The 27,751-nt window shown below is 35.6% G+C and overlaps 1 protein-coding gene across 23 annotated transcripts in view; it reads right to left on the bottom strand.

The window, feature by feature from the left end:
- Nucleotides 1–27,751, bottom strand: part of EPHA6 (EPH receptor A6) — an 880,674-nt gene that overhangs the window by 736,274 nt on the left and 116,649 nt on the right. Inside the window, exons 1-2 of one of the 23 annotated variants that reach the window (XM_025417345.3) lie at nt 7,216–7,404; nt 192–311 (exon numbers count right to left, since the gene is read on the bottom strand). The exons of 20 other annotated variants lie outside the window; for them this stretch is intronic. In XM_025417345.3, the coding sequence (XP_025273130.1) occupies nt 192–239 (48 nt within the window). In that variant the 5' untranslated portion in view covers nt 240–311; nt 7,216–7,404. Of the gene's footprint in view, nt 1–191; nt 312–7,215; nt 7,405–27,751 lie in introns of those variants that run through there. 2 more of the 23 variants (XM_025417351.3, XM_035710069.2) reach the window with 2 other exon arrangements.

Here is a 27,751-nt window from a genome sequence, read left to right as displayed (position 1 = left end):
ATTTTTTTAAATAGCAATTAAGAAATAGATGTTAAAAAAAAAAAAAAAAGAAATAGATGTTAAGTTCAAAATAAAAGTATAGACTTTTTCATGTACTCTGGGGTCTAAAAAGACAAACTGCCATAGAAAAAAAAAATCTTTCTACTTAAAAAGATGTTATTAAATGTCGTTTTCCTAGAAACTTTTCCAACCTGGCTCCTATGGAGCTGCAGCATGTACATCCAGAGGAGAAGTAACATCAGGGTCTGGTGAGGTGGTCTCTTCAGTGCCTTCTTGAATTTTCCCCCCTTTTAGCAGTGTTGAAAATAGGTCTGGAAAAGCATAGGAAAGCTATATCAAATTTTCCTGAGGAGGTTTTTTCCATACTGTTTTAGCAACTTTGCATGGTGAAGGTGTTATATGGTATGACATACGTATTCATTTTCACTAATGAGTCCTTCCATGTAAAGTTAACAATATCCTCAAGAAAAATATAATTACACTGTATTAATTCAAGTCAAGCTATATTTAAAAATATGCTTGTGTGCATCAGATAAGAAGCAGCCTTAGAACTACACAAACATAAAAATGATTTCTAAGAAACACTGAACTATTTAGGATGGTATCCTTTATACAAAATGAAATATGATGCTTTAGGACAATACGTCTTTTGATATGCTATCTTCATATGCTAGATTTTTAAAAAAATATTTAAATATAATATGCTCTTATACAGTCCAGAAAAATGAAATGCATTGTTTAATGAGTATAAATGAGAATTCTTTCCATGTGTACTCCTAGAGTAGTTTTGCATATGTCACATATATATGAAATAGTTATACATTTGTGTTTACCAAAAATAAAAATATCACTGATTACACTTCTGATCGTGAATGAGAAAGATAAGATTGTATGTTGGCAGATATATATCACCTTTAATTTGTTGAAGTGATCAGCCTAATTTGTTATAACATGAGAAATATATTTTGATATAATTCTTCCCCAGTATTGACTACCTGACATGTAATGAAACTATTGATGATTTTAATTATAGTTTTTTTCTAAAATCCATAAAAAATTTTTTTATGAGTATTATCTTCTGGTTTAGTGAAAACGAATGTAGCAATAAATATTTAAAGAAGAGAGGTTGCTAAAACAGTAACCATGAATCTAAATACTCAGTGTTACTAGATTTAACTTTACAAGACTTGGATGGACATTAGAGAACCAATATTATTCGAATTTCTGTACAACTGAAAATGGATAAACAATATCACCATTTTTATGGTGCCAGAATATTAAAAAAAAAAAAAAAAGTATTGGAGAAGACTTTTATAGTGCTAAGACCAAATATAATATTTAAAGCTTTTATATATTTAAAGAACTTTTTTTTCTAACCCATGTTTTCATATTTATGATTGACAGTCCTTTAGGAAAAAGACATTTGAATGATCTGATTGTTTCATGGTCTTCAATTTGTTAATGCTCATTTCAATGTCATTTTCCTTCCCAATTGCCCACTCTTATAACTTTATCTAAACTTCACTAATAATTAAAGTACTGTGAAATAATATAAATACTATAAATTATTTTTACAAATATTCTTATACCCAATTATCATGACTATGATATATACACACAGTGAAATTATAGTTATACAATATGTAATTTCCTTAATGAGACACAAAACCAATAGAAATATATATTCCTGTTTGACATATTTTATTGGATTTTTCTAGAAATCTATATTTGGTTATTTCAAAACCATAGTTAAAAAATAATAAGGTATGCTAAAAAATTGATTCTAAAAAGCAAATAATTTACAAGTAAGATTAAAACACCCAAATATACTAATGTAATTTCTTTAATAAAATAGAATAGAATTAGAATTAATCTTTGAGAATAAACCCTAAAAACAAAAATGAAAACCAAAGGTTCAAGGAAGAAAAATCTGATAGTAATTAACACTGACCTCTGTGACTTAAATTTAAGTTACAAATCAAAATAGTCTAGTCAGTCAAAGGGTGGTACTCTATTCACAAACAACTCTGTTTGTGGCTTAAATATGTACAAATTTATTTATCTCTATGGAAATAAAAACTCATTAAAACAGGAAAATATACTTCAGACTTTGATAGAGAAACTCTATTAATAACTATTTTAGAATGAGCAGTACAATTAAGTGGGGGGGAACCTGTGATTTAATGACAAATTTCTGAGTTGAAGATATTCACCAATATGATATTGCAGAGGCTTAAGGAAAATCATATACAATCAGAACATCTGATTATGAACAACAAAGCCTATGAAACTGAAAATGTGCTCAGAGACCCTGCTGTGACAAAAAGCTTACAAAATAAATGATGCATTTCTTCAAGATCAGCTGTAACATAAGCAAATCCTTCCAAGATATCTACAAAAATGAGTTCATCAGAATTCCCAAGTGTTCATAAAGTATTCAATATTAAATATCCCTCTTAAATATGGAAGTGTCTAAGTTAAAATTATAGTAAAATTAATTTAAATTTCCCAAATTTCCGGCCAATAGGTTGTCACTTTGCATAAGCAAGCAGAATTCAAAATTGAAAAGAGCAAACTATGAAAGAAAAAAAAAATGAACCAGGGAAAAGTTTGCTGCTGAAAAAAAGTACAGCCTAAGAGAAACCTTTTCAAAGGTATCACAGATAAACTAGGCATATTATTAGAGGTGAAATTGTAAAGACTTCATTTTCCATGATTTAGTAATGAAATACAGCGTTCACAAGCCATGGGTGTTATAAGAGGAGAAAAATGGCAAGTTCCTGTTTCTTTCTTGGAAGATTATTACATCTCTCTCTCTCTCTCTCTCTCTCTCTCTCTCACACACACACACACACACACATTGATATTAGCTAAGTTTTAAATTATTAAATATCAAACTGTTTAAGAGGTTTAACATAATACCTTATAAGAAATGGAGTATAGGCTTCAAGTTTAAAGGGAAAAAAGGTGAAGTTTTCTAAGTATATGGATCCTCAAAGTGTTAAAATGAATACACAAATAAAGCAAAAGAATGGTAGCAAGTTCATGAACACCATTAGTTATAAACTTCATAACAGGATAAATAAATATAATTATCTGGTTATTATATACAGGGCTTTAAAAGTTCCCAGTCAGCATCTAGTTAGCTTAGAGAGCAATGAAGAGTTAAGAGAAGACAACTGGTCAGGTTACACGGAGGGACTGAGACCAACCTGAATGAATAAAGACACACAAAATAATTTTGCACAGCAGCGGGTAGAAATGAGAAAATGATAATAATAATTCCTTGGTGAAACAAATTTTGGGAAACCTAAGGATCAAATTTAAATGTTATGCACATGCTTGTATTGGATTATGTATTTTTATAATTAAAAATATTTCAGGGATCCCTGGGTGGCTCAGCGGTTTGGCGCCTGCCTTTAGCCCTGGGCGTGATCCTGGAGTTCCAGGATCAAGTCCCACATCAGGCTCCCTGCTGCTCCCACTGAGCCTGCTTCTCCCTCTGCCTCTCGCTCTCTCTCTCTCTCTCTCTCTCTGTGTCTCTCATGATTAATAAAATCTTTAAAAAAAATAGATAAAAATAAAAATATTTCAGTCTTTAAAATGCTATTTTAACTTAGGAATACCTACCGGGAATAGTACGCTCTATGCTTCCATTTTTGGTGAAACGTGTCATGGACATTTCTCTCCAAAGTATTTTTAGATAACACTGGCCTGCAGTGAACAATATAATACGTGGCAATGGGAGAGACTTAGGGTAGAAAGACTACAAAGTTTTCTGTTGAGTTGCCATTGCAAGTACTGGGAGTCCCTCAGTACATTTCCAAATCTAACTCAAAGAACAGATTCTAAATTTAGTCATGGTTAGGGGTAAGAGATTATAAACGTGCTTGCTGGTTTTGATGCTTTCATGTGTACACATAGCTAGGTCCTCAAGTCTAAGGTATTAAAGGACACTAATCCATCCCCACCTTTTGTCCCCAATAGGATACTGATTAAGGTGCAGCAAAATCCCCAGAACTCTAGAACCTTCCACTCTAAATATACCATCCTAGAATAACTCCAGTATACTCTCGGTGAACTGATTTTCCGGCTAAAAATAAGGCAAAAAAATGTTCCCAGATTATATTTTATTTGCTTATATAGCATGGTATTAAAGATATCCAGAGTTGTCCAGAAAAGAGGAATTAGATAGATAGATGATAGATAGATCAATAATAGCTATATACATTGGCAGAAGGTAAAAATAACATGAAGCTATGACAGAATGGCAAGTGGGGCAAAGGAGACACCTCAAAAGTAAGCCTCATGAGAGTCATAAAACAAATTTGAGAAGATAAATAAAATTTGACAGGTCCATTGTTTTAACTGTTACTACTAGATATGAGTTATTTAGAAAGACTTGAAAAAACTACAACATGGGGGGCGGACCTGGGTAGCTCAGTCAGTTGAGCATCTCTCTTCGACTCACATCAGGATCTCAGGGTCCTGGGATGCAACCCCATGTCAGGCTGTCTGCTTCTCGCTCTGTCCCTTGACCCCTACTTCCCCCTGTTCCCCGCTGGGCTTTCTCTCTCTAAAATAAATAAATAAAACCTTAAAAAAAAAAAAAACTACAAGGGGCTATTTTCAGCCTCTGATAGACAGGCTAGCTTATGATAAATTGTCCTGTGCTAAAAATAAGAATAAACTCCAGGGAGAGAACTGGAAGAGACTTAAGGCAGGCAGAAACTAAAGGAGATGAGATCCTTGAAAGAAAAGTATTACTTTGGCTATGTCAGATTTTAGACACCGCATTGATACTGAGAGCATCCTCCATCTCTAGGATAGGAGGGGAAGGGGATAGCAAGAGCTCAAGTGGAAAGCTGCAGTTATTGAATCCCTATGGAGGAAAAAGAAGACAGACTTCTGGCTTCCAGAGCAGCTGGAAATCAGGGCTAGGAGTGTGACTGTGGAGAGTCAAAGAAGGGGGAGTCCAAAAACTGCACGTGGACACCACTCAAACTGCCTGTGTTCCATGCAAGGCTAAAAGCAGCCCAGAGGAAAACTGAAAGCCTTGAAAGAGCTTAGTAGAGGTTTTAGCAGCTGCCCAGCCCAAGGGAGGTAAGTTCACAGTTAAGTCTCAACAAATTCAGGCTTTGTAAATATTCCAGCTCCCCTTATCATCAGACTAAGTGCAAAACCATTAATAGATGGAAATAGTCCTAACAAAACCTAAAATCATGTCTTTAAAAATCAGGGTGATCTGCATGTAATTTAAACTGCCTACTAGAAGAAAATTGATAAGTTTTCAGAAGAAAATTGCAATATCCAGAGCCTCTAAAATATATAATATATAAAACTTATTAAATATGTGAAAAAAAAACAAGAAAACAAGCCCCAGTATCAAGAGAAAAATCTGTCCATTGAAAATAAATAGACTAACTAGAAGGAAACTAAGAAGAAATTCTGTAATTGAACAATACAATAACTGAAATTAAAAATCCATTTATTGAGATTAAAAAAATATTGGAAAAAAAAACAGAAAAAGAATCAGTGAAAAGCCAGTTAATAAAAATAATCCACACTAAAGTATACAGAGAAAAGAAAGATTGAAAAGAAGAAAAGGGAATACAACCTCAATAACCTGAGAGCCAATATGAAGATACCCTGCATACATGTTTTTGCAGTCCCAGACAGAGAGTACAGAGAGACTGGGGCAGAAATATCTGAAAAAAAAATTATTACAAAATCTTTTGTAAGTTTCATCACAGAAAAACCCACAGGTTCAGGAAGCTCAGCAAATTCCAAGCAGGATAAATAAAAACGATTGGTTCTTTTTTTAATTATGAACTTGGGAGATTTTAATTACAGACATCATTTGTTTGCTAGGAATCCAAACTGAAAATGAATACATAAATCATTTTATAAATAGTTACAAAAGTACTGAACTTGTCGGAAGAGTAGCTTGTTGAATTAACGAGAACATTAAATTCTAGAAAATGTACGAAATGGATTAAAGACTTGTATGTAAGATCTGAAACCATAAAACTCCCTGAAGAAAACATAGGCAGCAAGTTCTTTGACATCAGCTTCAGCGATATATATATATATATATATATATATATATAGGACTATCTCCTCTGGCAAGCAAAATAAAAGCTAAAATAACCAAATGTTATTTCATCAAACTAAAAAGCTCTGCACAGCAAAGGAGACCATCAACAAAGTGAAAAGGCAATCTCCTGAATGGGTGAAGATAGCTGCAAATCTTATACCCAATCAGATCAGAGATTAAAATATATGAATCTTATGTAAGTCGTTAAAATATGTAAAATACACAACGAACTGATACCATTCAACACCAGAGAAGCCCACAAATAAAAGGGGCAAAGGACTTGAGCAGGTATTTTTCCAAGGAAGACATTCAGATGGGCCACAGGCACATGAAAAGATGTTCAATATCACTTAACATCAGGTAAATGCAAATCAAAGTTGCAATGAGGTATCACCTCACACCTGTCAGATCAGCTATCATCAAAAACAACAACAACAACAAAAAAAAAAAAACAAAAAACAAAAAATACTAATGCTGGCAATTATGCAGAGAGAAGAAACCCTGTACCCCATGCACGGGGATGTAAGTTGGCTCAGTCACTGTGGAAAACAGCGTGGAGGTTCCTCAAAAAATTAAAAATAGAGCTACCCTATGACCTAGCAATTCTACTTCTGGGTGTTTATCGAAAGAAAGCTAAAATACTAATTTGAGGGCTTCTGTGCACTGTAGCGCTGCTGACAATCGCCAGGATAAGGAACAACCTGCGCAGCCACTGAGGGCTGAATGGACGAGGAGGACGGGTAAGTGTACGCAACCGGGTATTAGCAGCCATAGATAGGAACGAAATCTGGCCGTTTGCAACAATGCAGTTTGAGAGACTAAGGCCGAGCAAAAGAGGTGGGAGAGAGAGACCCTATCATACCAGCTCACTCAGAAGTAGAATCTAATAAACGAAAGGGAAACAGACTACTGGAAATAAGCGAGCAGCCTCAGAGAGGGAAGTGTAGGGGAAGGGGCGAAACGGGCCGCGGACGGCGGAGGAACAGCTGCAGGGAGCGGTCGTGAGGCTGCCCGCACCGCAGGGGGCGCGGCCCCTACTGGGCGGCGACTCTGGGGCGGGGCAAGATGGCGGCGCGCGGCCCTAACCCTGGGGCCCTAACCCCGCGCCGCTAACTCACCCTCGGGGCTTCCGCAGCATCCTGAGCACGGACCAACTGGACCTGAGGCGTAAGAACAGTCGGACGCCACCGAGAGGAGGGCCTCCGCTCCTAACCGGGTGGGAGGGGACTGAAGTGCGGGCGCCTGCGAGGCGCTGGGCTCCAGCGGAAGGGGAGAGCCCTGGCCGGAAGCGCAGCCACGAGCCGGAAGTGCAGCCTCGGGCCGAAAGCGCAGCCTCGGGCCGGAAGCGCAGCCCCAGGCCGGAAGCGCAGCCCCGGACGCAGCGGGACCTTAACAGTCCGCCAGAGTTTCCCAGAGGGCAGAGAGCTCCGCGGGGAAGTCGGCAGAACTGGGATCGCAGGGAAGCCTCCAGATCCCCCACCTGTCCCGGGGCGCCAGGCCAGTGCGGACCTGGAGCGGTGGGTAGTTACTCAGGGACAGCTGGCCCCAGGGCTGGAGACCCGGCACCGCCATGCGGCATCTCCCCTGGCCCCTGGGAGGGGCAGGGCGTCGGGGAACAAGGTCTCGCGGGATCCACAGCTCACGGAGCTGCCCTCCCCCCCCCCGGCGGGGCGGGGCAGGGCATCTCCGCAGGTGCTCACACCTGGGAACCAGCGCAGCAGGCCCCGTCCCCAGGAGACCAGCTGCAAGGATGGGGAAGAGCGAGTTTACCGGCCGAGCAGTGCTGGAAAGCTCCAGGACTGAGAGAAAATAGAACATACAACTAGAGGGGCTTTTTTTTTCCCCCCCACTGCAACTCGTTTTTGTATCAGGCTAAAAATTTCCAATATTTTTTCGCTTTTCCAGCCTTTACTGTAATATTTTACCAACTCTTCATTTTTAAGCTCTTTCCTTTTCGACATTCATAGTTCTACAATTACATGCCTTAAATATATTCTTCATTTTTGGATTCCCTTCAACATACTCAATTTAATTTTGGTAGATATATGAGTTATGTTTTTTTTTTTTTTTGTGCCTCATTTTGTTTTATAATGGTGAAAGTTAGTACCTTCCAACACATTGACCAAAATACATCCAGAACCAAGAGGAACACCGTGTTGGTTCATTCTGTGACACTATATTCACTCTTCATTCCTCATTCCCATTCTGCCCCCTCCTTTTATCTTGTTTATGTTTTTGGACTAGATGTTGGGTCTCTATATAAGTATTGCTGGTTTATATAAATTTGGGATTATCTTATTTCTAACATACAGAACAAAATACACTCAGAACCAAGAGGATCCATCCTCTAGGTCCCCTTGCAGAGACTATATTTTGTCTCCACCATCACTTCCTCACCACCCCCCATTTTTTTCTTTGCTTGTTTTTCGTTTTTGTTTTTTTTATTCTTACTATTTTGTTTTAAATTTTGTTTTTCACTTTAGTGGTCCTTTTGTTTTGTTTTGTTCTATTTTTTTTCTTTCATTTTCAGGTCTCTGACTTCTTTGGAACCATCTAAGGTGTATTTTACTTCGGTTTTGTTGATATTCTTGACTCAGCTTGCTCATACAGCAACTCTGCACTGGACAAAAATGAATAGAAGGAAGAATTCACCACAAAAGAATGAACTGGAAGTAACACTCTCTGGCAGAATTGCTAGGTGTAGATTTAGAGACCATGTCGGAGATATAATTCAGAAGTACAATTATAAAATTACTGGTGGCTCTGGAAAAAGGCATAAAGCATTCTAGAGATTCTCTTACTGCAGAACTGAGTTCTAATCAGGCTAAAATTAAAAATACTTTAACTGAGAAACTAACTGCTAAGGTTAATGAGGTGGAGGAGAGACTGAGTGACAGAGAAGACAAGTTGATGGAAAGGAAGGAAGCTGAGGGAAAGAAAGAAAAAGAACCCACAAGGAAAGGCTTAGAGAAATAAATGATAGCTTGAAAAGGAAGAATATGCATTTTATTGGGATTCCAGAATAGGCTGAGAGAGAGAGGGGACCACACAGTGTATTTGAACAAATTGTAACTGAGAACCTCCCTAATCTGTGGAAGGAAATAGGCATTCAGATCCAGGAGATAGAGAGGACCCCCAAAATCAATAAGAACCATTCAATACCTTGACATTTTATAGTGAAACTTGCAAATTTCAAAGATAAAGAAAATTCCTAAACCAGCTCAACAATAGATTTTTTTAAAGATTTTATTTATCTATTCACAGAGATAAATAAGAGACAGAGAGAGAGGCCGAGACACAGGCAGAGGAGAAGCAGGCTCCATGAACCCGACGTGGGACTTGATCCAGGACTCCAGGATCATGCTGTGGCCGGAAGGCAGGCGCTAAACTGCTGAGCCACCCAGGGATCCCTGACAATAGATTCTTAACTTATATGGGGAAAAATATCAGATTAACAGACATCTCCAAAGAGACCTAGCAGGCTAGAAGGGCTGGCAGGATATATTCAGGAGACTAAATAAGAAGAACATGCAGCCAAGAATACTTTATCCAGCAAGGCTGTTATTCAGACTAGGAGATATAAAGAGCTTCCAAGATAGGCAGAAACTGAAAGAATATGTAACCAACAAATCAGCTCTGCAAGAAATATTAGAGGGAATCCTGTACAAGAAAGGGAGCCCAAAGAAACAATCCACAAAAACAGGGACTGAAGAGGTATTATGATGACACTAAATTCATATCTTTGAATACTCAGGATGTGAATGGGCTGAATGATCCCATCAAAAGATTCTGGGTATCAGACTGGATAAAAAAGCAAGACCCATCTATTTGCTGTCTACAAGAGAACTCATTTTAGACCTAAGGACACCTCCAGCCTGAAAATGAAGGGGTGGAAAACAGTTTACCATTCAAATGGTCCTCAAAAGAAAGCAATCCTCATATCAGATCAATTAGACTTTATACCAAAGACTAGTAAGAGATGAAGAGGGACACTATATCATACTTAAAGGATCTATCCAACAAGACGACCTAACAATCATGAATATTTATTCCCCTAATGTGGGAGCTGCCAAGTATATCAATCAATTAATAACCAAAGTAAAGAGATACTTAAATAATAATACACTAATAGTAGGAGACTTCAACATGGCCCTTTCCACAAATGACGGATATTCTAAGCACAACATTACCAAAGAAACAAGGGCCTTGAATGATAGATTGGACCAGATGGATTTCACACATACATTTAGAACATTCCATCCAAATGCAACTGAATACACATTGTTCTCAAGTGCACGTGGAACTTTCTCCAGAATAGACCACACGCTGGGTCACAAATCAAGTCTTAACTGATATCAAAAGATCGGGATTGTCCCCAATTTTCAGACAACAATGTTTTGAAACTAGAACTCAATCACAAGAAGAAATTTGGAAGAAACCCAAACACATGGGAGGTTAAAAAGCATCCTACTAAAGAATAAATGAGTCAACCAGGGAATTTGAGAAGAATTAAAAAGATTCATGGAAACTAATAAAAATGAAAATACAACTGTTCAAATCTTTCGGATACACCAAAAGCAATCTTAAGATGGAAAAACATTGCAATTACAAGCCTCCCTCAAAAAATTGGAAAAAACTCAAATGCATAAGCTAACTTCACACCTAAAGTAATTGGAGAAAGAACAGCAAATAAAGTCTAAAACAAGCAGAAGAGAGTAAGATTAGAGTAGAACTCAATGAAATAGAGACCAGAAGAACTGTAGAACAGATCAACAAAACCAGGAGCTGGTTCTTTCACAGAATTGATAAGATAGATAAACCCATAGCAAGCTTTATTAAAAAGAAAAAAGACTCAAAGTAATAAAATCACAAACAAAAGAGGAGACATCAAAACCAATACTAAGGAAATACAAATGATTTTAAAAATGTATTATGAGCACCTATATGCCAAAAATTAGGCAATCTAAAAGAAATTGACGCATTTCTGGAAACCCACAAGTTACCAAAACTAGAACAGGAAGGTGTAGAAAACTTGAACAGGCCAATAACCAGCGAGGAAATTGAAGCAGTCATTAAAAACCTCCCAAGACACCAAAGTCCAGGGCCAGATGGCTTCCCAGGGGAATTCTACCAAACGTTTAAAGAAGAAATAATACCTATTTGACTAAAACTGTTTTGAAGGATAGACAGGGATGGAATATTTCCAAACTCATTTTATGAGGCCAGCATTACTTTGATCCCAAAACCAAAGACCCCAACCCAAAGGAGAGTTATAGAACAATATCGCTGATGATCACAGATGCAAAAATTCTCACCAAGATACTAGCCAATAGGATCCAACAGTGTGGATTCACCACAACCAAGTGGGATTTATCCTCGGGATGCAAGGGTGGTTCAACACTCGTAAATAATCAACGTGATAGAGATCACATCAACAAGATAAGAAAAAGAACAACATGATCCTCTCAACATGCAGAGAAAGCATTTGACAAAATACAGCATCCATTCCTGATCAAAACTATTCAGAATGTATAGAGGGAACATTCCTCAATATCTTAAAAGCATTAATGAAAAGCCTACAGCAAACATCATTCTTAATGGGGGAACACTGGGAGCCTTTCCCCAAAGATCACAAACACGAAAGGGATGTCCACTCTCACCACTGCTATTCAACATAGTATGAGAAGTCCTAGCCTCAGCAATCAGGCAACAAAAAGAAATAAAAGATATTCAAATTGGCAAAGAAGTCGAACTCTCCCTCTTCGCAGATGACATGATAGTATACATAGAAAACCCAAAAGGCTCAATCCCAAGATTGCTAGAGCTCATACAGCAATTCTGCAATGTGGCGGGATACACAATCAACGCCCAGAAATCAGTGGCATTTCTATACACTAACAATGAGACTGAAGAAAGAGAAATTAAGGAGTCAATCCCATTTACAATTGTACCCAAAAGCATAAGATACCTAGGAGTATACCTAACCAAAGAGGTAAAGGTAAAAACTATAGGTTTTATAGGTAAAACCTATAAAACACTTCTGACAGAAATTGAGGAAGACACAAAGAGATGGAAAAACATTCCATACTCATGGACTCGAATAACTGATATTGTGAAACTGTCTATGCTACCCAGGGCCATTTACACATTTAATACAATCCCTATAAAAATACCATGGACTTTCTTCACAGAGTTGGAACAAAATAATCTTGGCATTTGTGTGGAATCAGAAAAGACCCCTGAATAGCCAGGAGAATATTGAAAAAGAAAACTAGGGGGAGCCCCAGTGGCGCAGTGGTTTAGCACCACCTGCAGCCCAGGGCGTGATCCTGGAGACCCTGGATCGAGTCCCACGACAGGCTCCCTGCATGGAGCCTGCTTCTCCCTCTGCCTGTGTCTCTGCCTCTCTCTCTGTGTGTGTCTCTATGAATAAATAAATACATAATCTTTAAAAAATTAAGAAAACCAGAGCCAGGGGCATCACAATGCCAGATTTCAGGTTATACTACAAAGCTGTGATCATCAAGACAGTGTGGTACTGGCACAAAAACAGACACATAGATCAATGGAACCGAATAGAGAACCCAGAAATGCACCCTCAACTCTATGGTCAACTAATATTCGACAAGGCAGGAAAGGCTATCCAATGGAAAAAGGACAGTTTCTTCCATAAATGATGTTGGGAAAATTGGACAGCCACGTGCAGAAGAATGAAACTAGACCATTCTTTACACCATACACAAAGATAAACTCAAAACGGATGAAAGATCTAAAGGTGAGACATGAATCCGTCAAAATTCTAGAGAAGAACACAGGCAACACCCTGTTTCAACTTGGCCACAGCAACTTCTTGCAAGACCCATCTATGAAAGCAAAGGAAACAAAAGCAAAAATGAACTGTTGGGACTTCATCAAGATAAAAAGCTTCTGCACAGCAAAAGAAAGTCAACAAAACTAAAAGACAACCTACAGAATGGGAGAAGGTATTTGCAAATGACATATCAGATAAAGGGCTAATATCCAAGATCTACTAAACTCAACAGCAAAGAAACAAACAATCCAATCATAAAATGGGGCAGAAGACACGAACAGATATTTCACCAAAGAAGACATACACATGGCCAGTGAGCACATGAGAAAATGCTCCGCATCACTGGCCATCAGAGAAATACAAATCAAAACCGCAATGAGATCCCACCTCATACCAGTGAGAATGATGAAAACTAACAAGACAGGAAACAACAAATGTTGGAGAGGATGTGGAGAAAGGGGAACCCTCTTGCACTGTTGGTGGGAATGTGAACTGGTGCAGCCACTCTGGAAAACTGTGTGGAGGTTCCTCAAAGAGTTAAAAACAGAGCTGCACTGCAACCTAGCAATTGCCCTACTAGTTATTTTCCCCAATGATACAGATGCAGTGAAATGCTGGGACACCTGCACCCCGAAGTTCGCAGCTGCAATGTCCACAATAGCCAAATGGTGGATGGAGCCTCAGTGTCCACTGACAGATAAATGGATAAAGAGATGTGGTCTATGTATACAATGGAATATTCCGCAGCCATCAGAAAGGACAAATACCATTTGCTTCAATGTGGATGGAACTAGAGGGTATTATGCTTGAGTGAAGTAGTCAGCCGGAGAAGGACAATCATCATATGGTCTCACTCATATGGGGAAAATAAGAAATGGTGAAAGGGATTATAAGGGAAAGGAGGGGAAGTAAGTGGGAAAAATTAGAGAGGAAGACAAACCATGAGAGGCTCCTAACTCTGGGAAATGACCAAAGGGTTGCAGAAGGAAAGGTGGGCTGGGGGATAGGGTGACTGGGTGACAGGCACTGAGGAGGGCACTTGATGGGATAAGCGGGTGTTATACTATATGTTGGCAAATTGAATTTAAATTTAAAAAAATTAAACACTGTAGTAAAAACACAAAAAAAGGGATGCCTGAGTGCCTCACTGGTTTTGCGTCTGCCTTTGGCTCAGGTCGTGGTCCCAGGATCCTGGGATTGAGTCCCGCATCGGGCTCCCCACATGGATCCTGCTTCTCCCTCTGCCTATGTCTCTACCTCTCTATGTAGCTCATGTATAAATAAATAAAATCTTTTAAAAAATTATAGTAACTTTGTATGGTGATGGATGGTAACTAGAATTACCATGGGGATCATTCTGTGATATGAAAAAATAATATTACTACATTGTACACCTAAAACTAATATAATACTGCATGTCAGTTCTACTTCAATAAAAAATCCTAGAAAAGATTAGCGATTTGAATTACCTAAAAGTATAGGACACTGAATTAAAAATTACAACCTTAGGGCAGCCCCGGTGGCACAGCGGTTTAGCGCCACCTGCAGCCCAGGGCATGATCCTGGAGACCCTGGATCGAGTCCCACATCAGGCTCCCTGCATGGAGCCTGCTTCTCCCTCTGCCTGTGTCTCTGCCTCTCTCTCTCTCTCTCTGCATCTCTATGAATAAATAAAATCTTTTTTAAAAAATTACAACCTTAGGGATGCCTGGGTGGCTCAGAGGTTAAACATCTGCCTTCCTGGAGTTCGGATGGAATCCCACATTGGGCTCCCTGCATGGAGCCTGCTTCCACCTCTGCCTGCGTCCCTGCTCTCTCTTTCTCTCTTTCTGTGTCTCTCATGAATAAATAAAATCTTTAAAAAATATTACAACCTTAAAGTATTTCTTGAAAATTTGAATATTACAATTGACCAAATGATGTTAATGAGATGGCTCCTGTTTTTTTTTCCTTTTGTATGTTTTATAAATAAACTTTTAATATATCATTGGTGGCATTATGCTAATCTTCTTTCAGAACTGGTTATAGATAATTATTTTTTCTTGATATGGAAGAGTAGGATAAAAATATGGAATCTGCTCATGGAATGAAATATTTAGCTAATGATCATAAAAATTTTATGAAACACTTAAGTTCCAAGACATACATGGGAAACATCTAAAAACATAAGGACCATGGAGAAGTTTTGAAAGGTAGTAAAAGTTGTAATCAGATGATTTACATAAAAGAAATACTAATGATTAATTCCAGTGACCAACTAGCAAGGAAATTATTGCAAATCAAATTTTTTTAGCCTATTAAATTGGCTTATAAAATCAAACTCAATGCTATATGTTAATTTTCAAAAAACTACCCACATAAAATGCTGGGTTGTATCACTGACAAGTTTATAAAATGACAAAGGTGAGCTAACTGTATTAATGGGAATCACTTTCAAATGTGGAATATCCATATTTGGATATTCCAAGATTATTTCATTATTTTAAGAAATATGATTTCACACAATTTTTTTAAATTATTAGCTTTGGTGAAGCAGACTCATATGATGCTATGGAAATATAATTATTAATTTCATGCTCATTATATGCCAAGTAATTTGGGGGCATTTGGTATAGTTGTGGGCAAAAACACACAATTCTCTGCCCTCGTACAGCTTAATTCTAGCAGTCATTGGTATCGAAAACCTTACAATTTTGCAGATTATATGGATGAAACTAAAATGCGTTTTTAAGGCTTATTGAGGAAAATATTTTAAATTATTGTTTGACCCTTATAGAATTCAAGCAGTTGGCCCTAGACCTTTATTTTGCAAAAGTTGTTTCCTTGGAAAAATTACTTGCGGGAACACCTGGGTGGCTCAGCAACTGAACTTCTGCTTTTGGCTCAGGATGGTGATCCTGGGGTTTGGGGATTGAGTCCTGCATTAGGCTCCCTGTAAGGAGCCTGCTTCTCCCTTTGCCTGTGTCTCTGCCTCTCTCTGTGTCTCTCAGGAATAAATAAATCAAATCTTTTTCTTTTTAAAGTTACTTAGATAAATTCTGCTTCACCAAGAAAACCAAACTGCCAGACAAGGTTTGTTTGTGCAAGTGTGTTTACGTGTATGTGGGATATATAGGAAAGGAAAATGCATGGGCAACCTGGGTGGCTCAGCGGTTTAGCACTGCCACCTTTAGTCCAGGGTGTGATCCTGGAGACCCAAGATCAAGTCCCACATCTGGCTCCCTGCATGGACCTGCTTCTCCCTCTACCTGTGTGTCTCTGTCTCTGTCTCTGTCTCTTTCATGTCTCTCATGAATAAATAAATAAAATCTTAAAAAAAAAAGGAAAGGAAAATGCCATAACATTCAGACATTTGTAAATATTAGTAATATGACTTTTAGTGTAAAAAATCTTAAACTTGTTTGTTCTCTACATTCAAATATTAAAGAGCCTATTTCATAATTATTATAAAAATCTGTCACAAAACACTATAGTAATAAAGTCATTTCTTATAAAGAAAGACAACTGGGGACACCTGGGTGGCTTAGTTGGTTAAGTGTCCAACTCTTGATTTTAGCTCAGGTCCTGAGATTGAGCCCTGCATCAAGTTCCATGCTAAGCATGGATTCTCTCTCTCTCTCTCTCTCTCTCTCTCTCTCTCTCTCTCTCTCTCTCCCCCCTCTGTCCCTCCCTGCTGTCTCTCTCTCTCTCTCTCTCTCTCTCAAAAGAAAAAGAAAAAAAAAAGACAATTGTTATCTGATCATTGCCTTTTGTATTACAAGATGTTCATCTTGGTATTATGTATGATACCCCAAATTAGAAACAAATATCCATACTCCCTTCCTTGTCTAACTCATCAATTGACAGTTGTTTCACATTTTTAACTTTACTCCAATTTCAATTCAAAATTTATAGTCAGAAACTCTGTATCCCTATAATTCATACTAAATTCTTCTCTTTTTTTTTTACTAAATTCTTCTCTTCCAAAAAACTTCCATACCTAAATACATTTGTACTTTTAATGATCTATGTCTTGATCCTGAATATCTCTTATTTTCTCTTTTTTGCAAGGTGCTAATGAAACTGTAGAATTACAAATTACTTTATAACATAACTGATTTCAATTGGGGGAATCTAAAAACCAAATTAGAGCTAGTGGAATCCTAAGAAGCTATACTATTTGCTATTTAGATATCTGTCTGTGGCAAAGTGTGGTTTCTAAAAGTATGAAAATATTTAAATTAGAGTTTTTGTAAATGTCTTTAGCTAAAGAAATTTAATAATAGATAAATAAAGGAAAGTCCACAACTATTGAAACCTGGAGATTCAATAATTAAATATATCATTAGTACAGGCAGAAGTACTAAGGCAATTTAATTTTGTTCTAAATACAGCAGATTAATCCTATTAAACATTCATCATTTTTTTCATTATTTCTAATTCATGTAATTTTAAGTAATGTGAAATATGTTAAATAGTAGGAAAAAAAGTTTTAAGTTTTCTTTTTATAGACTTGATAAAGTAAGAAAATGTAAAAGGTAGGCTACATAATTAATGTACAATCTATAATAGGTTTTAAAATATTTAATTTGGAAAAATTTCCACCAAAATACAAAAGATAAAGGGTGTGAGGTACATCACTTAGATTTAATTATAGATATCATTTTTAATCATTTTAATTTTTTGAAGATTTCTGACATCATAACATTTAAACTATAAATACTTTAGCTAGCCTCTTTTAAAGATATATTTTCCTACATAACCATCATATGATTATTGTACTTAATAAAACTAACACTGCTTCTTTAATATTATCTACAAATATAGTCTATTTTCAAATTTACCAACGTACTCAGTACAGGTCTACATCTTGCATTTAATTATGATTGTTTTTTTAATCTGAACAATTTGCTACTGCAAATATTTTATGTAGTGATTTTAATATCCTTTGCATTATGTGCTGAATTAAATATTCCATTAAGTTTTGAAGAATGGTGATTTTTCTAATATGATCATTCCTTCTTTATTTAGTTGGAGGCATTTTCTGTAATGAAAAGCTGTCCCTCATAAACAGACTATTAGGTTACCCAGAAATAGAGTTGTTACAAGCAAATGAGCATAAATGCTTAACTCTTTTTTTTTTAAGGTTTTATTTGAGAGAGAGAGAGAAAGAGAGAGAACGAACAAGTAGGGAGAGAAGGAAAGGAAGATGCAGACTCCCTGCTGAGGAAGTAGCCCAACTCAGAACTTGATCCCAGGACCTGGGACCACCACTCAAACCAAAGGCAGACGTATAACTGACTGAACCACCCAGGCACCCCAATACTTTTCTTTAATTACATATTTTCAGAGTAAGGATTTGGTATAATAGTTATCAAATAATAAGACTTTTTTTCTGTTTTCTCTCTCACATCAAGGTAGACTGGTAGACTTTAATATACTTAATATGTTTCAATCAACTCATTCATTATTCTTTTCCCTCCTTAAATTTTTCAGTCTTGCTTGACCAACAGAAGCTCCATTAATCTTATTTCTATGTTATCACAAATATACACACAGTGCACTAACAGTTATGACTTTTCAATAAATTTCAAAATAATCCCTGTAAATTAATTTACTTAGTATTCTTTAGTTATTCTAATTAAGGAGTTTTATGAAGGCATTGAGAGATTAGCCAGTGCCAGTTCATTAAATTCATGAATATTTTACATTAGGAGAAAAACAATCAACATAAAAATATATGACTTTGGGGACGCCTGGGTGGCTCAGCAGATGAGCATCTGCCTTTGACTCAGGGTGTGACCCCGGGGTTCTGGGATCGAGTCCCACATCTGACTTCCTGCATGGAGTCTGCTTCTCCCTCTGCCTCTTTCTCTCTGTGTCTCTCGTGAATAAATAAATAAATAAAATATTTTAAAAGACCTGCATTGAAAACCACAGGCCCAGGCCATGGTTCAATTCGGGGTCCTGGGATTGAGTCCCACATCGGGCTCTCTGGGGGGAGCTTCTCCCTCTGCCTATGTCTCTGCCTCCGTGTCTTTCAGGAATAAAAAAATAAAATCTTTAAAGTGTATATATATTTTTATATATATGATTATAAAAATATTTAATTTTTCTGGATATTTTTGAAGTTTAAAACACTTAACAAAACATATATGTACTTGAAAAAATCATAATAATACAAAAAATAAGCATGTAAATGATTGATTAATACATTTTTATAACTATGTATGATCTGGAAAAGAAAAATAAGTGCTTACTGATTTCCAATTATTACATAATTTTAAACACTTATACAGAGTAATGTTCTCATTGTAGTGCTAATCACAATGAAAATTACAATCATACAACACTGTCCCCAGTGAGCTTTTAACTATGTATATTTTTATGTTTTTCTAAGGCTCTATGTTTAATCCTTAGCCTTAAAGTAAAACACAATTAATCTAAACAAATTACAGTGTTGTTGGATATCTGTCTCAGAATTAACTTCTTTTTCTCATATAGTGAGCAGTCTTAAAAAATTCTCAACTAAAGACAACTAAAGTTAACACCCTCTTGTAATCCATAAAACCTTGAATTAAGTAAAACCTTCTTTCCTTTAAAGCTCACATAAATTAGGACTTAAAATTCTACTCAGAATCGAAACAAATTATTTTTATTATACAATGAAAGTTTTAACTAAGTTTCCATTACAGAGAACAAGAAATTTCTTTTAAGTTGAAGCCATTTTATGGAGCTATTTTTATTTTTAAAAACTAGGAGGTCTTCCCGGAAACACAAATATATGTATTTTTTATATGTTAAATCTATATGTATACTTAATTTATATGAACACTAAAATATATTATAGACACACACACACAATCATAAAGGAAACCATATAGGAAGTCTTCCTCAAAGGTTTCTGGAATATTTAAATTAAATAAAAAAAAGAAATGTTTACATATCAACACAAGAATAGTTTACCTAAATGGAAACATGTTTGTTGGTTTGTCTTCGTAAATATAACTTACTTGATAAAGAGAAACTTAAAAACCCCTGAGGAGCAGATCTTTGGCACTAAATAAACATTCACTAAATATACTTGAATGAATGAATGAATGAATGAATGAATGAATGAAAACATATTCTCATTTTGTATACTATTTTCTGCTATTTTGTCTATACTGTAGTGTAATGAGATTCCTTTCAAATTTATGATAGGTAGATAAAAATTACACCCTTAAATCCTGTGCATTTTTCCGTCACTTAATCACTTTTCCCACAATTAATTTGTTTTTCATTTAAAGTTTAAGTTTAAACATCTTTTGTCATAGGAAAACATGTCACTTATTGATAAAGATTTATGTTACACAAAACTATTCTGGCAATTGTTTTAAAGATTTTATTTATTTGAGAGAGAGAGAGAGAGAGAGAGTACAAGTAGAGAGGAAGGCCAGAGAGAGAGGGAAAAGCAGACTCTCCCACTGAGTAGAGAGCCAGATGCAGGACTGATCCCAGGACCCTGAGATCATGACCTGAGTCAAAGGCAGATGCTTAACCAACCCACTGAGCCACCCAGGCACCCCTGGCAATTTTTTTTTTTACTATTTTCTTCCACCAACCACTTATTATGATGAGAAGCAAAAGATAAAATCAACTTCTATTGCCTTTCCCCTTGTCTCCTTAATTTGTAATGCAAGTATTTTGAGTAGTTTTTAAGAAATCTTTGCCTACTTCTAGGTCATGTATTCTCTTGTTGTTTTTGTTTCCTAGAAGCTTTATTGTTTTAGCTGTTACATATGCTACTAGTTAAAAATTTATTTTTTAATGAGTATTTAAATCAAATAAGTGGGTAATTACCAAAGGAGATCTTTATAAATTACAGATTTAGACACAGAGGCGTACTATGATTTATATGCACTCCTTTTCTTCTTCTATAAAGTAGTGCAATACTAAGACAACACAGAATGGAAAATAAAAGGGAAAAAATCCACAGTGTACTTATTAATACAAAGAGCTTGCAGCAAAGTGATTTGTCAAATGAAGAAATATTAAGAAAAGTATTATTAGAGACGGACACACATTTCTAGTATGGCCAAAGGCGTAGGTTTTTACATCTATGAGACTTTAAATAGTAACCAATACCTAAAAGTCAATACAGTCAATTAAAAACTGTGCCTCAGTAGACTGAAAAAGATAGTTTCTCTTATTGAAATAGACATAAACATAAAAAATTCCCTAAAGCTAAATTAAATGAAGTGCCTAAATGAATCATTTTAAAGCAAGAGACAACATAACGTTCCTTTGTAGATAATATTAATATACTTTTATGAATTTCTATGGAATTTATTATCCTGTCACAAACTTTAATTGAATTCTTTCTAAATCTTCTTTTATTATGTATTTTACGTATAGATGTATAAATTTAATCCTTGTTCTCAAATCTGAATCTATGAGCTTTTGTCATTCCCAAAAAGATTCTCTAACTTTGAAATTCATGATACTTCATATTTCCCCTGGTTTGCACAGTAGTATTCTAATGGATTATGTAATTATTTACTGTTGATATAAATGCAAAAAAAAAGAACATATCTTTAAACCCTACAAAGAATAGACATTTTTTCAAATACACAGTTATTAAAAATGGCCATATTCTATTGTTACCCATATCTTATTTATGGATAATGTAGCAGAATGAAGAGGGATAACTTAGATTTTGTTTTATGTTAACTATAAAAATTCCCAGCTGATATTAAGAAATTATGACATAGATATGTTATTAAAGTAATATTTCTGTGTTTATGTATTTGATTCATTTAAAAAATTCAAGAACACATTAAATTCAATATGTAGTATTATAACTAAAGAAAATTCTCTCCTTCAATCGAAATTTATTTATTAGTCATAAACTTAAGTAAATAAGAATGTGAAATAGAATAATGAATCAAAAGTAATATACTATGCTTTCATATCACTACAATTGCTTTTGGTTATCCCTCACATATAAGCTAGAATCTAAACATCTAAAAAAAATAAATATTACTAAGTGACTTGCTATATAATTCGAATAAAAACTGTATAACAGATTTAATGAAACTATCTCTAAAAATGCTATTTTCTGAAAGCACCACTTCATAAAATCAAGACCACTTACGTCTAACTCTATAAAATATTCAATTATTTTTTTAAGATTTAAAAGTAGTTAACTAGCTTTCCACCTTTCCTGACCAACACTGCATAAAATATCACATAGTCTCAGTGACAGGAAAATAAGTAATTTAAAAGTCTTATAGTCTGGGCAGCCCAGATGGCTCAGCGGTTTAGCGCCTGCCTTCGGCCCGGGGCATAACCCCGGGGTCCCGGGATCGAGTACCACATCGGGCTCCCTGCATGGAGCCTGCTTCTCCCTCTGCCTATATCTCTGCCTCTCTCTGTGTGTGTCTCTCACGAATAAATAAATAAAATCTTTAAAAAAAAAGTTTTATAGTCATAAACATTGCTTCCCCGAAGGGTAGAACTGACATCTCACAGTAGGATTCTGGTCATTTGCTTTATAAGCTCAAACATTAGCCTTCTTAATGGGAATTTGTACAAAATACTGTTTCAGAATCTCTTTTAAGAGTTTCAAATAAATAAATACATACATAAATACATAAATAAAAGAGTTTCTAGAACATGTTTTGACTGACTTATTTCTAGATTCCATAAATAGACTCCAAGCATCTGACATCTAATTAATTAGGGTGATCTCTTCCTTTATGTTTTACACACACTTCAATCCACTTTTATAATGTGAAATGCCTATGTATTTTTACTAAAACAACATGAAAGCCAACTATGAATTACTTAAAATACTATTAAAACACAATTTCAAAAAGCCTTATAAAGTAAGATCCCAAAGTATAAACCCATACTCTACATGATCTTGAATACATTTCCTACTTATATCTCTTTGCTGTCTTACATTTTGCTTTCCATCACTGAATGGAAAAAGAAATTGTACCCATCAGGCAATGCTTTTATATATCACTATCCATTATCGTGCAACTTAATTTATCATAGCACAACTTTTGAAATCTTAAAGTAAGAAGTTAAAAGGATATTTTTCGTGTGTTTTAATGATATTTGACTAAAAATATTTAATATTTAAAATCTAATCTTACCCATTTGGACAACTATACCATTTGTTGTTTTTCCCTTCAAACCTATTTTAACCTCTAGCATGTATGCAAAGTTAGTAATAATTATCTATAACTCATAATCATTTTTGTGCTCCAATCTCTAAGCACTGCAAATCTCAATCACCAAGAAGCCATCAAAATAATTTAGTGGGTCATAACTACCAAGGGAAAAGAAAAAGAGGAATGGGAGACAGAGACGGGGAGAGGGAGAGGTGGAGAGACTAGATAGAGTAAAATAGAAAATAAGAGTAAAAATAGAAAAAAGAGTAAAATAGAAAAAAGAGTAAAATAGGCTAAGTATTATTTAGTAAAATAGTAAATAGTAAAATAGTATTATTTAGTAAAATAGAAAATAAGAGTAAAAATAGAAAAAAGAGTAAAATAGAAAAAAGAGTAAAATAGGCTAAGTATTATTTTTATAACTTTCTAAAATACTGGGTGCAATGTGACAATGACACCGTCTATGGCAAAAAACTGAAAGATAAGAGATAGGAGAGAAATTCCCACTGGAAATCATTCTTTAGCTAGAATTATAAAATTGAAGACGTAATGGCACTGTAGATATTCACAAATACTAAATCTTCCACACTTTTGAAGATTACTAAGTATGAGGTTACATTAGTTAGTTAATAAAATGTACTGATTTCTCACTTTCCAAATTTTATTAGGTTATTGGATCTTTGCAGTTTAGGAGGAGGTCTGTCCTTACATCTTCTGATTGCCCAATATTTGAGCTCATTGACCCCCTGATTACAAAGCCCTATAGTAATAACGGTCTCCTCAGGAAGCAGTAAGTCTAAAACGGACAGTCCTCTATGCATTCTGCCGCAGTAGACCCAACTTAATTTCAACCATTCCATGTTGGAGCTCATTGTTTTTTTCTATGGTCCTTTCAAGACTACTGCATACATTTTCCCCCCTCAGAACTTTAGTAAGTACCTCAGGACACTTATTAACCTATCAAGTAATGCCAATGACACTACCATGCCACTGTTATCAAAAGTGGTAAAGATGATACAAGTAAAACTTGTATCAACTACTTTCTGCACTTAAATTAAGAGAATTATCAATTATGCTTTTATTCCTTTCACTTCTACAGACATCAATATCGGTTTATAGGCAACCAAAGTCGACTGGTTCCCTAAAGTTCTGTTCTCAAACTCCTAAATCAAAAAGCAAATTTAATTATGCCTTTCAGGCAACCCTGGGACCGAACATTCAAATATGCCAACACCATTCTTTTGCCCAGCCACATATATGAATAGGTCTATTCTGCACCTTCTCTTTCCTCAGGACTTGAATACTTTATAACCTTTGCAAGGACTCAGTCATCAGCATTTTTAAACCATAAATTATTAAATGAATGACATATATCTAAAACTACATTGAAATACAAAGTCTTATAAAATTTAATTTATTAACAGCCTGCATTTCACTACCTGCATTTCTAGGATCACATAAACCTACACATACCCATACAATGATGGTTTCTCCTATTTCCTAATTTGGATTTCCTATTTCCTTCTTCTCACCTGTAAAACTAGGAAAAAACAGAACATATTTCATAGAATCCTTTAAAAAAAAGATTTATTTATTTATTTCAGAGAGAGAGAGAAAGAGAGAGTGCACATGTGCACAAGTGTGTGTGGGGGTGGGGGGCAGAGGGAGAGAGAGATTCTCAAGCAGACTCCCTGCTGTGTGCAGATGATTACCTGAGCTGAAATCAGAAGTTGGAAGCTCAACTGACTGAGCCACCCAGGCATCCCTCATAGAGTTCTTTTGCAAATTAAATGGAATTAATGTATACAATGTGCTGGGGACAATGTCCGGAACACCGCAAGCCCAGTAAGTGTATGCTATCACTAATATTATTATTACTGCTGCTGCAATTGTTGTACCATTATCAACCTCACGTGGGAGGGCTTATGCAGTATAAAGGAAGAACATGGATTAGAATGAGACATAATTTTATTGAAATCTTGACTCCCTGGAAAAAATGCTGGTATTATGTAAAAAATATTCTTATACTTTATAAACTAACTAAAGTTTAAAGTTTCTTTTTTTTTTAAAGATTATATTTATTTATTCATGAGAGACACAGAGAGAGAGGCAGAGACATAGGTAGAGGGAGAAGCAGGCTCCTCATGAGAAGCCCGAAGTGGGACTCAATCCCCAGACCCAAAATCACGCCCTGAGCTGAAGGCAGACACTAAACCGCTGAGCCAACCAGGCGTCCCTAAACTCTAGTTTTCTTATCTATAAAATGAGATAGCAATTAAAGAAAGAATTTTTATGAGAGTCAATTTCAAAATAAATGGAAACTGCTGGGTACATAGTAGGGGAATTTATTCCCCTCATGACTTCCCATTGTGGCAAAACAATAACAATTTAACCATTCCTATGCATTAAATCAGTAACTCCATAGCTTTCATTAGGGAGTAATGGTTTTCTTCAGGTATAGATATACTGTATTTGCCTAAATTGCTTATGTACCACTTACAGGGGATAAAAACCTTCTTATTACCATTAAAATGTAAATAATTAAGACACACAAATAAAAGAAGGCTCAATTTAAAGCAATATAAAGAAACATGTACTTGAATATATGTGACATTTTCCTTACCTTAAAGTACCATTGATAGTTACTGTGGCTTACTTTATTTTTTTTAAAGTTTTATTTATTTATTCATGAGAGACACAGAGAGAGAGGCAGAGACACAGGCAGAGGGAGAAGCAGGCTCCATGCAGGGAGCCTGACGTGGGACTTGATCCCAGGTCTTTAGGGTCACGCCCTGGGCTGAAGGCGGCGCTAAACCGCTGAGCCACCCAGGCTGGCCCTGTGGCTTACTTTCCATTTCCCTTATTTTCCTTTTAAGAAGACATATCTTATTTCTTCACAATACTTTAGATTTTAAAAGTTGATGCCTTAATGTGCCCATAATTTTATAAACTTTCAGATTCAATCCACAGTACCCATATTTAATGTTTAAATACTAATGACAAAAATTATTTAATTGAATTATCTGTCTAAATGTTTTATTTCTTAATACTGTTTTTCACTAATTTGTATGTAATTTTAGTCCATTGAAATTTGATTTTGGGGATCCCTGGGTGGCTCAGAGATTTAGCACCTGCCTCCGGCCCAGGGCATGATCCTGTAGTCCCAGGATCAAGTCCCACATTGGGCTACCTGCATGGAGCCTGCTTCTCCCTCTGCCTGTCTCTTTCTCTCTCTGTCTCTCATGAATAAATAAATAAAATCTTAAAAAAAAGAAATTTGATTTTTTTAACCTCAAAACTTTCTCACAATCTCACAAATAAATTCAGATAATATTCTTCAACATACTTTTACTTTCTATTTCAATATTAGAAAGAGTATGGGCAGGGGAATAAAAATAGAGAACTTTATTCTAGAATATATGTAAGTCTTATTTCCCTGGTAGACAAGATTCTCTCAACTTTCTTTTCCTTCTGGTTAATATCTATAACCTTTGTTAGGACTTTTTCTACTAAACTGCCATATTGCCATTCAACTCTGACAAAAATGATGAAGTAGTTTCTTCATAAACTGCATACAATTTTTTTGAGTTAAGTTCTCCAGAATTCCTATTCTTTTAAAATCACAAATGATAACTTTAAGAGCTGAAATTAATTTTGACACAAATTTTTCAATTTAATATTTGCTTTGGAAGCCAAAATTCTACATAAATCCTTTCAAATTTAAGTACTTTTATGAGTACATTTGTGGCTGCTTTTCATTAGAGTGGCTTTTTGAAAAACATAATTACAAACAGTATCTCAAGTCATACTTTTGCAGCTAAAATACATTTTATTTTTTATTTTATTTTATTTTTTTAAAAGATTTTATTTATTTATTCATGAGAGACACACACACAGAGAGAGAGAGAGAGAGGCACGGACACAGGCAGAGGGAGAAGCAGGCTCCATGCAGGGAGCCCAATGTGGGACTTGATCCTAGGACTCCAGGATCACGCCCTAGGCCAAAGGCAGGCACTAAACCACTGAGCTACCCAGGGATCCCCCTTTAATTTTTATTTTTACATAATTTAAACTTTCCTGAATACACAGGCACTTAACTTCTTATTGATCAAAATACATAAGTACATTTTTAAGAAGAGTAAAAAGGTAGCTATTTCCTATTAATCAATATCTCCTAATCTTTTAGACTAGTGTTTTATCTTTGTTAACAGATCACTCACAGCAAGTCTGTATCATACTTTAAAAGAACCTCTACTTAGGCATCTTTCTATTTTGGTCTAAAAATGTTTGAAAGTTAAGACGCAGCTTTAGAAATATAAGGTATCAATAAAAGATAAAACTTTTTTTTAAGGTGTAATAAGAGAAAGAAATCTGTACCTTTAGCTGTTTGCTTAATATTGCCTATTGTACCTTTACAATACACCTTGCTTAAATTGTAAACATTACTTTTTAAATATTTACGATTTACATACCATATCACTTATCTTCCTTAAGTTTCTACACAATACATGGCACAGAGAGTTCTCCAACAAATGTTTGTCTTATCAGGGAGATAAGAATGAAAAAGAAAAGAGATTAAAATCATCAGTGATTTTTAGTTCTCTCTTTTTTTAAAAAAAATATTTTATTTATTTATTCATGAAAGACATAGAGAGAGAGGCAGAGACACAGACAGAGGGAGAAGCAGGCTCCATGCAGGGA

This window comes from Canis lupus, chromosome 33 (assembly GCF_003254725.2).
Source record: "Canis lupus dingo isolate Sandy chromosome 33, ASM325472v2, whole genome shotgun sequence".
NCBI lineage: Eukaryota > Metazoa > Chordata > Mammalia > Carnivora > Canidae > Canis > Canis lupus.
The sequence above is the reverse complement of the archived record's forward strand: the minus strand, read 5'-3'. Positions and strand labels throughout refer to the sequence as shown.